General features: G+C 41.2%; 1 protein-coding gene across 1 annotated transcript in view; it reads right to left on the minus strand.

Annotated features, from left to right (window-relative positions):
* MCF2L2 (MCF.2 cell line derived transforming sequence-like 2) overlaps positions 1–9,974 on the minus strand; it is a 199,095-nt gene that overhangs the window by 184,204 nt on the left and 4,917 nt on the right. The window contains exon 3 of the mRNA XM_007468974.1: positions 3,673–3,787. Within this exon, the coding sequence (XP_007469036.1) occupies positions 3,673–3,787 (115 nt within the window). The remainder of the gene's footprint in view (positions 1–3,672; positions 3,788–9,974) is intronic.

Raw genomic sequence — 9,974 nt, forward strand, 5'->3', positions numbered from 1 at the left:
CTCTGTTATAAAGCAGAAACTAACACACCATTGTAAAGCAATTATACCCCAATAAAGATGTTAAAAAAAAAAAAAAAAAAAAAAAAAGCATGCTTAGTTACACAAATATTGATTTTTCGGAAAACAACTGTGATTTAAAAATAGTTGGCCATCTCTGTGGCTCAGAATATTTCACTAATGCCTTTTCAAGCCACTCAGCTACAGCCTGTAGCCACTGGAGACAGCTTTCAAATGAGATCTCAATTCCATGTGCCCAGACATGTAAAAGCAAAAAGATCTGACTGTGAACACAATTCCTAAAGCTGAGGATCATCATTAGTTCCTCACTCTCCCTCTTCCCTCACAACCACCAGTCCTCAGTGCCTGTCCTTCCTGTCCATCCCCTTCTGTCCAGTCCTCCTGCCATCATGCAGCTCACTCCCTCCTCACTTTGCACCTATCCCGGGGCAGAAGCCCTTAATTGGTCTCCCTGCTCCCTTTCCCCCACTACCTGTGATCCATCCTACACACCACCACCAAATTCATCTGGTTGCCATCTTCCTCCTCAGAACCTCCAACAGCCTGGTCCTGCTCACTGTGTGTAAACTCCTTAACTTGATGGAAAACGCCTTCCCCACTGTCTATCCAGGTCTCATTTCTCACTACTATCTGAAAAGGATTTTCACTCTGCTCTGGGCAACGTGGATAGTCTGTAATTCTCCAAACAAGCTCTATTTAAAACTTCAAAATCCAGCAGTGGAGTGGGGGTTGGAAATAGAAGCCAAGTCATTTGCTCCAGACACAGCTGGGGAGCATAGAATCTGGATTTCAATCCAGTTTGGCCTGTGTCCAAAGCTCTTAAACACCATCCCGTTCTCTCTCTCTCTCTCTCTGAAATGTCTCTCTCTGATCTACCTGTGGAAATCTTATCCATCCTTTAAGCCCACTTCATTCTTGAAGCTGTCCTTGTTTTTTCCTGTCTGAAGTGACTTTTCTCTCTTCTGAGCTCCTATAGCAGTTTCTTTGCATATTTCACAAAATATCATGACAACAGAGTCCTGTGATGAATCTCTTGAGATCCAAGATATTGCCTTATGGTCTTTTTGGTCCTTTATGGCACCTAACCTAGCTCCCTACACACTGATGGCACTCAGCAAAGATCTGATAAAAAATGAGCTACTGTGGGAAGCCTTACGGCACTCACCCAACCCAGCCACAATGAGAGATCCTTATTCATTTCAGGCATCGAGCTTTCCTTTCCCTGCCCTGAGTATCCTGCCATTCTCCTCTTCTAGTGTGTCAATTCTTCCTTGTTGTTGTAGGTCATTCCACCTGCCTATAAAACATTGTGCAATCTGGGAAAAGCTCTGGTGCCAGGTAACCACTGTAACATTTAGGAAGATGCAAATTGTGATGAATAGGAATCATAAAAGGAACAGGAGTGGTTTCATTCTTTGGAAACTGAAATGCAAACTGGGAAGCAAAGTTTAGGTCAAATTCTCCTTTCAGACCTTCTTACCTGTTGTCTCTGTTTTATGTTCAAAGTAACAAGGGGTGGGGCAGTGAGCAGGCAGGAGCAAATGCCAGGAAGAGGAAAGAGGAATAACTGGTCAGACAACTACTCTTTCTCAAGAGACAAACTGCATTCTAGGAAAGGAAAATACTCCCTAGTTCACAAGAAATTATACAAGAAGCATAGAGCAGAAAAGGGAAAACAGGCCTAAACAGTAGCCTCTTGATTTTTCTTATCTTTTTTGCCTGTGAGATAGGGTTTCTACCCCTTGATGCTTCTCTCTACACTGGGTCACATGGCACTCAATGTCCAGTCCAGAAAAGGCTGCAAGGACAAGATGAAAATGACACTTTTCATTTAGCACATGACTGCATCCGGGGATTCAGTAAAATTAGACAGTGAGTTTAAAACAAATATAATGAGAATGAGGAGAAGGCACTTCCACCCATTACCCACCTCCCTGCTCACCCTCTTCCTTGCTGCTCCTCACAGAAGGACAGGTCAATGTTTTGGTAGGCAATTGAGCCAAAGAGGGAGACCAAGTTCAACTCCCTATAACCCTGGGAGGAAAAGGCAGGAGTGAGGAGTGGGGATCCCCTCTCTCTGGCAGCGTCCTGCTTCTCACCCTATAACAAATACGCTTTGATTGAGATGAATTATATCAGAACTGGAAATTCCACCAACATCACTTCTTGAGAACCTACTATGTGCTGGGCTAGGAATTAAAAAAAAGAAAATAAGGGGGGAAAAAAGCATTGGCCCCTACTCTTCACTAGTTCACAGTCTAATGGAAGAAGCAGAAATAATTTCCGTACTGTGGCATTATACAAGGGGTACACTCAGGGTTCTGTGGAAATAAAGAGTCTGTGAGAGCAGAACTGGGGTCAGGGCAAGTTTCCTTGAAGAAATGAGATCAGACTAAGGGGCTGATGATTGTGCAGGAATTAGCCAGGCCTAGAAGGGTGGCAAAGGCGTTCCTGTAGACAGAACCATGTAAGCAAAACCCAGAGATATACAGCATCCTTCCCTCAAACCAACAAAGCCCAAATCCTCTTGTGTCTGCATAATACATACAATATTCCCGGATCAGAGGCAGAGAACAGGGGAAATGGTGAAATGTAAGTAATGAATTTTGAAATAGTACATTAAAAATAAATCCATAGCTTTCTCTGAAGAAGAAGTAAGAAGGGTAAAAAAAAATAAAAACAAAAAACCAAAAAAGAGTGGGTTTGGTTAAAGCAAACTAATCAACTTCCGAATCTCTGCAGGTGGGATCAGACTCCAGGTGGCCTTTCAATCACAGAGCTGGTGTTTACCTCTAAATCATATAAGGCAGATGGAAAGCAAGCAAAACAGCACACCCCTGGCTGTTGTGTAGACTCCTAACCACAAAGCAGTTAAGAAACAGCCAGTATCCTAAGCAATACAGACCCATGGAGGGTAGGGCCCTTCCTGGCCAAGTCTGCTTTCTGGGAGAATTGGGTTTGGACCCCACGCCCAGCTCCATCTATGCCTATAAAATGTTTGTCATCAATATGAACTCTGTACCACATTCCATCCCTTGGAGATCTGGCTATTTATTGACTTAAGTGGCATAAATATATGAGACCTGGGCCAGAGAGCTGGAAGTAGCAGATGCCCAAAAACATCTCTGTTTTGGTCTCAGCTTTAGGCACAGTTTTTATTCCTGGACTTTTAGTTTCCTTGCTCTGTGACTTAGTTTCTTCATCTGACAATGACAACTATAAAATCTACTCCTGAATTCCTTATTTGAGGGAGATAAATTAAATAACTCCTAACATGGCTTGACCTCCCTGAGCAGCAGCCAGGTGTCTGAGACGACAGGCCCCAGGAAGCCAGAATCACCTTAATCTAGAGCAATGAACCTGAAGGAATAAGAGCAGCATTAGCGATTCAATCAATTTTTCATTCACTCAACAATGTTTATTAAGTACTGCGTATGTGCACACCATAAGCAAAACCGATAATCGTGTAACTTTGTTTTCTAGTCTCTTTCCACGTCCCTTGTTTGTGACTGATGGATAAGCAAAACTGGTTAAGTTATATGCCAGTGTGAGCTCTGCTCAGGGAAGATTCCATCTCACCCCAGCCCTTCCACATGGGAAATTCAGGACAAAGCCAGTGACAAGGAAGGCAGCAGAGTACTGTGTTCAGCTCACCTGGGGACACTGGTGAGGTAGGTAATGACATTCAGAAAGTCCTCATCTGGGATGTGTTTAAACCCCACAAACTCTGGAAAAGTGATGATGGGGGCACCATCTTTCCCTCGGCCTCCTGCAACAAAAACAGGTGGTCAAGATGTCAGCAAAATGTTTCACATCACACCTCTGCAGGTAAGGGACTTCAATTAATATCGAGATGTGCATTGGTCACCCCCTTTTCTGTCTATATTATTTCAGAGCAGAATGCGGGAAGGTTGACACTGAACTATTTGGAACAAGTCTCTCTCTTTCATGCTTGCTCAGGGGTGTTGTGAGAATTCAATTTTTGAATCCTCTGAAGATAGTTACTGTATAAAAGATAACACTGATTTAAATATTTTTAGCATAGGCAGGATAGTAAATAATGCCAACACAAATACATAATATTGCTCTTTATTTTTGTAGTTAGTCAATATCAAAGGTGAAAGAGCATGGTGGTTAAGAGAGCTGGCTCTAAGGAATTCCCTGGCGGTCCAGTGGTTAGGACTCTGCACTTCCACTGCAGGGGACAAAGGTTCAGTCCCTGGTCAGGGAACTAAGATCCTGCAGGCAGCGCGGCATGGCCAAAAAAAAAAAAAAACAAAACAGAGAGAGAGAGAGTTGGCTCTAAAATCAGACAGGCTTGTTCAAATTCTGCTTTACCACTTAATCTCTATGTGATTTTAAGCAAGACACTTAAATACAAGTTTCCTTATATATACATATGTATCTATGTCATAGGCATATTACCTGTACCTACCTCAAAAGGTACTGTGAGGATTAAGTGAGAACATATATGAAAAGCACTTTAGCAGAGTGTTTATTATTATATAAGTGCTCAATAAATGGTAACCATTATTACAGTTATTATTCTTGCAAGGAAGCAATAATCAGCTGCCCTTCAGTAACTCTTACAAGGGAATATAAGACATCCCTGTGAGAACAAAAGTGTAAAATTAATATTCAAATATTTAAGTCATTGGAGCAGAGGCCACCAGATTAAATTAAACAGATTATATTTCTCAATCTCTTTGCCCCTAGATGTACCCACATGACTATGTTCCAGCCCCATGGTTCCCAAACAAGGAACCACAGTGAACTCACAAAACCACCATGAATATTTTAAATTTGGGGGGGAAACAGCAATAATTGGCATCTATCAGATGACTTGCTTGCTACTAGCTTGAGGTAGTTCAGAATTTCAATATTAAACTGCGGTATTCTTTTGAATGGCATTGCATCTTTGGGAAGTTGGGGGTTTGGTGGCTGCTGGGATAAAAAGCAAGTGCAGGGCTTCCCTGGTGGCACAGTGGTTAAGAATCCACCTGCCAATGCAGGGGACATGGGTTCGAGCCCTGGTCCGGGAAGATCCCACATGCCACAGAGCAACTAAGCCTGTCCGCCACAACTACTGAGCCTGTACTCTAGATCCCGTGAGCCACAGCTACTGAGCCCGCGTGCTACAACTACTGAAGCCTGAGCGCCTAGAGCCCATGCTCCACAATGAGAAGCCACCACAATGAGAAGCCTGCGCACAGCAACAAAGAGTAGCCCCCGCTCGCCACAACTATAGAAAGCCCACGCGCAGAAACGAAGACCCAATGCAGCCAAAAATAAATAAATAAAAAATAAATTAAAAATTTTTAAATTAAAAAAAACCAGCAAGTGCAGTATGAAAATCAATGTGGAACAGGAAATGCAGGCGGTGATATCTAGACTGATTCCAAGGTTTGAGATAATTGTGGTTCTCTAAGAATGAAAGTTAAATATTACTTTTCCTTTCAACTGTGTGTATTTATTTTTTCAAACAGCTACTAAGTTGTCAGGACATACAGACTTAAGTTGTTTTGACTGTTACGTATTGCTTTTGGCCAAAAAGGGCTGTGAAAAAATGACTGAGCTGCTAAGGCACCGAGGACTAAGAAAGTTGGAGCACTTGTACCCTAGGCAGAGGGACATGAGCTGAAGTGCTGGGAGCACCTTCCAGGCTATGCCCGTGGAGGGAGGCTACTTTCAGTGGAACACGGCTCCCAAGTGAAGTTAACTACAAATGACCGCACGTATTCCACATATCTAATGAAAGAGGCATCAGTGCAGGGCGTGGTTTAATGAGGACTGCATGATTACTGAGGGTGTGGGATCAATGAAGAAACTATGGAAAAGGGAGACTCAGAGAAGCAAAGGCAGGCAGCTATCCTAAGGAGAGAGGGTCCTGGCCCACAACCTCGGGTATCCAGGCCATGTCTCCAGTCTACCTGATGACACCGCCATTAGGATCATCCAATCCACTCTGCTGCTCTGAGTCCACACCTGGTGTCTTCTGCTTATACTCTGCTGTTCCATGTAAATTTGTTTCAAGGGAGAGAACACGCTACTGAGCAAACATGAATATTTGTATCATGTAAAGAGTAAGTCAGCATTGTGGTTTTTCTACACAAGTCTCTTATAAGTATTGTTAATGTGAGTCTTGGGCTTTCAGAGACCAATCACTGTGATATTTGTCTGGATGACCATTCATTCTTCTCCAGGAAATGCCTCTTAAATCCTGTATACTTATTTTAAATTTAAAAAAAGAATACCTGCAGATTAGTTGTTTGACAAGATTGAGTTGCCTCGTTAAGTTGACTGAAAACAATTTAGATCAGGATACTATCAGTTTTCAACTAATAAATATTATTCCTCTTTCTAGTTTCACAATCATAGGAAGCTTCAGAGAAATGTGAATTAAGAAAAGTTACATCTCGGTAAGGCTAAATTTAGATGCATTGTAACACTGTACTAATTGTACAAACAATATTTCCCAAGAGAATGGCTAAAATATTTCAAGGAACCAAAACACTGTAAAATATTCATAAGGATATGATTATACCATTTCATGATTTAACCTTTTCATTAACTATAATGAAAGGTATTGATGCCTAAATGGAGAAAGATGGGTAGAGTTTTCCCGTATCTTGGTTAATACTGATACTGAACACCAGAGAGGCCCGAGGTTAACTGGGGACACCACGTGCTGTTGAACTTTAGTCTGTTAGTCTTAGAGACAGAAGCACCAAGGAAACAAAGCTGAGCCTCCATCCACAACAAGGCATTCAGTGCCACCTTGCGAGGAAACGTGGAAATGCAAAAGGAAGAGAGTGTGCAAAGAAGCCCTATTCAAGGAAGGTAAAGAAAACCAGACTCCTTGGAACTAAGTATTGTACAATGGTGACTTAATAAAATAAACATCACTCCTCCTGGTATTATTTCTACCTATACATTAAATGCTAGCTTTACTTCAGAAAACACTAGCAAGTGCTTGGGGTACATAAGACCATTCCCATAAGGATCTGGGTGTTGGCTGGCATAAAGACTTGCATCATTTAGAGGAGAATTTGGAACATTGGGAAATCCTATAGGAAGATGGTGAAGAGCAACAGTGGGAGAGAGAGTGAAGTGGTTACTGCTATTTGCCTCCCAGTGTCTATTTTCCCTTTCTCTTCCCCAAAAGAACTGACTTTAGCTGGGAAAATGGGAGCACCACTCACTGGGAGGCACCTGGGAAATCTCAGGGCCTGGGATACTAAATAATCTGACCTATGTAATAAAGAATTGTCTCACATCTTGTTTGATTTCTGAATGTCTTACCAGAAACTCAGTAAGTTAAAAAATACATTTATATATCTGATCCTAGACTCTTTCTTTTACACATAATCATAAAGTGTTTAAAAATATTTTTCCAGTTTTATTGAGATATAATTGACATACAACATTGTATTGGTCTAAGGTGTACAAAATTGATTTTAATTATTAACATCCATCACCTCACATAGTTACAATTTTTTTTCTTGTGGTGAAAACTTTTAAGATCTACTCTCTTGGCAATTTTCAAATATACAGTATTATTAACTACAGTCACCATGCTATACATTATATCCCCAGAACTTATTTAATTTATATCTGGAAGTTTGTACCTTTTAACCACCTTTACCCATTTTCCCCACTCCACACCCACCTTTGATAACCACCAACCTGTTCTCTGCTCCTATGAGCTCAGTTTTTAGGTTCCACATCTAGGTAAGATCATAAAGTATTCATCTTTCTCCGTCTGACTTATTTCCCGTAGCATAATGCCCTCAAGGTCCACCCATGCTGTCATAAATCATAAAATATTTTTACAGGGTTTCAAAATATACTGAATTTTCCAGAAATTGCAACAACCCTATAAATTGACGCAAGATAATACTTTACCACCTTGTTCAGAACTTTGTCAACAACTGTTTACTATTTTAGAAAACTACTACAGTAAGGCCACTCAGGATGTCTGGTCACCCATACCATATCCCAGCATTTGCACCTGCTACATTCATGGTGACTCCATGTACAGGGGCAAGCACCTGACTACTTCATTATTTTTTCTAGAATAGCTGGAAATACATATTGAAATACATATTATTTTACCATTGTTTCCTTTTCTTTCTCCTTCACATTACAACTCTCCTTTACATTTAATTTTTTTTAAGTACATGCATAAATAAGTAGGGGTTGGCTGTTCACCCTCTGGGCACACAGCTAAACTACATTTCCCAGCTTCCTTTGCAGTTAAGTATATCCACATGACTGAGCTGGGTTCAAGTCAATGGAATGTGGTGCATACTCTTACTGAGCCGAGGCTTTTAAGAAGTGGTATGCTGCCTTTCCCTGTCTGCTTCCTGGATGCAGCTAATAAGAAAGACACAAAATGGATAATATCAGTAAGAGTCACAAAGTGAAAGGAGGCTTCATTCATGAACGTGAAGAAAAGCTGTCTGCTGACCATACATACATGCTGAACATACATGCTGGACTGTTTCAAGAGTAAGAACTAAATTTCTACTGTGTTCATTTGAGCCACTATACATACACTTTGGAGTCTATTTGTTATAGCTCTTTATCCCACACTAACTAATGCAGATTACTACAGTATCTATACATTTAATTTCAGGATGGTGAGGGGCAATACAAATTATTTGTTATAAAAAAAGAGGCATTTGGGACTTCCCTGGTGGCACAGTGGTTAAGAATCCGCCTGCCAATGCAGGGGACACAGGTTCGCTCCCTGGTCCAGGAAGATACCACATGCTGCGGAGCAACTAAGCCCATGCGCCACAACTACTGAGCCTGCGCTCTAGAGCCCATGAGCCACAACTACTGAAGCCCATGTGCCACAACTACTGCCCAAGCGCACCTAGAGCTCATGCTCAGCAACAAAAGAAGCTACCGCAATGAGAAGCCTGCGCACCGCAACAAAGAGTAGCCCCCGCTAGTCACAACTAGAGAAAGCCCGCACAGCAACAAAGACCCAATGCAGCCAAAAATAAATAAATAAATTTATTTTAAAAAAAGAGGCATTTGGTCCAATGTGACCGAGAATCATTTCTGTAGCCTGCACTGCCACTAGACACATGTGGCTGCTGAGCCCTTGACGTGACCAGTCCAAACTGAGGTGTGCTGTAAGTGGAAAATACAAACTATCAACAGATATCTAAGACTTAGTACAAAAAAGTAAAATACCTCATTAATAATTTTGAATACTGATCATATGTTGGAACAATATTTTAGCTATACTGGGTCAAATAAAATTATTAAAATTGTTTTCCTAAAAAAGATAAATAAATAAAAGAATAATGAGTCAGGGGGCTGGGAATTTGTTGTAACTGACATCAGCCTAACCTAAAAAGCACATTATTGAAGTGTGTAAGCCTTCAGAGAGTGCTTCCTCCTGCTATTATTTTAAAAGGGATTAAAATTATTATTGTGAAGAAAACTAAATATGGAAATGAGTAAGGAACGATATAAACTGGCCATAGATAACTTCTGCTAATGCTTGGGTATATGTTATATATGTCCAGTAATTTTTCATTATATGTGCATATAATGATGCATTCTATAATCCCACTTTAATTTTTCTATAATGCCTCTTTATCCTACTTATTCTTTCCTAATGTAATTAAATAATTTTGAAAACATTAAATAAATGTTTAATGCTCAAAAAAATTAAATAAATAAAATTAATTTCCTGTGTTCCTTTTTGCCTTCTTAATATGGTTACCACAAAATTTAAAAGTACATATGTGGGGGCTTCCCTGGTGGCGCAGTGGTTGAGAGTCCGCCTGCCGATGCAGGGGACACGGGTTCGTGCCCTGGTCCGGGAAGATCCCACATGCCGCGGAGCGGCTGGGCCCGTGAGCCATGGCCGCTGAGCCTGTGCGTCCGGAGCCTGTGCTCTGCAACGGGAGAGGCCACAACAGTGAGAGGCCCAC

Source organism: Lipotes vexillifer, unplaced genomic scaffold, assembly GCF_000442215.2.
Source record: "Lipotes vexillifer unplaced genomic scaffold, Lipotes_vexillifer_v1.1 scaffold263, whole genome shotgun sequence".
In the NCBI taxonomy this organism is placed as follows: Eukaryota; Metazoa; Chordata; class Mammalia; order Artiodactyla; family Lipotidae; genus Lipotes; species Lipotes vexillifer.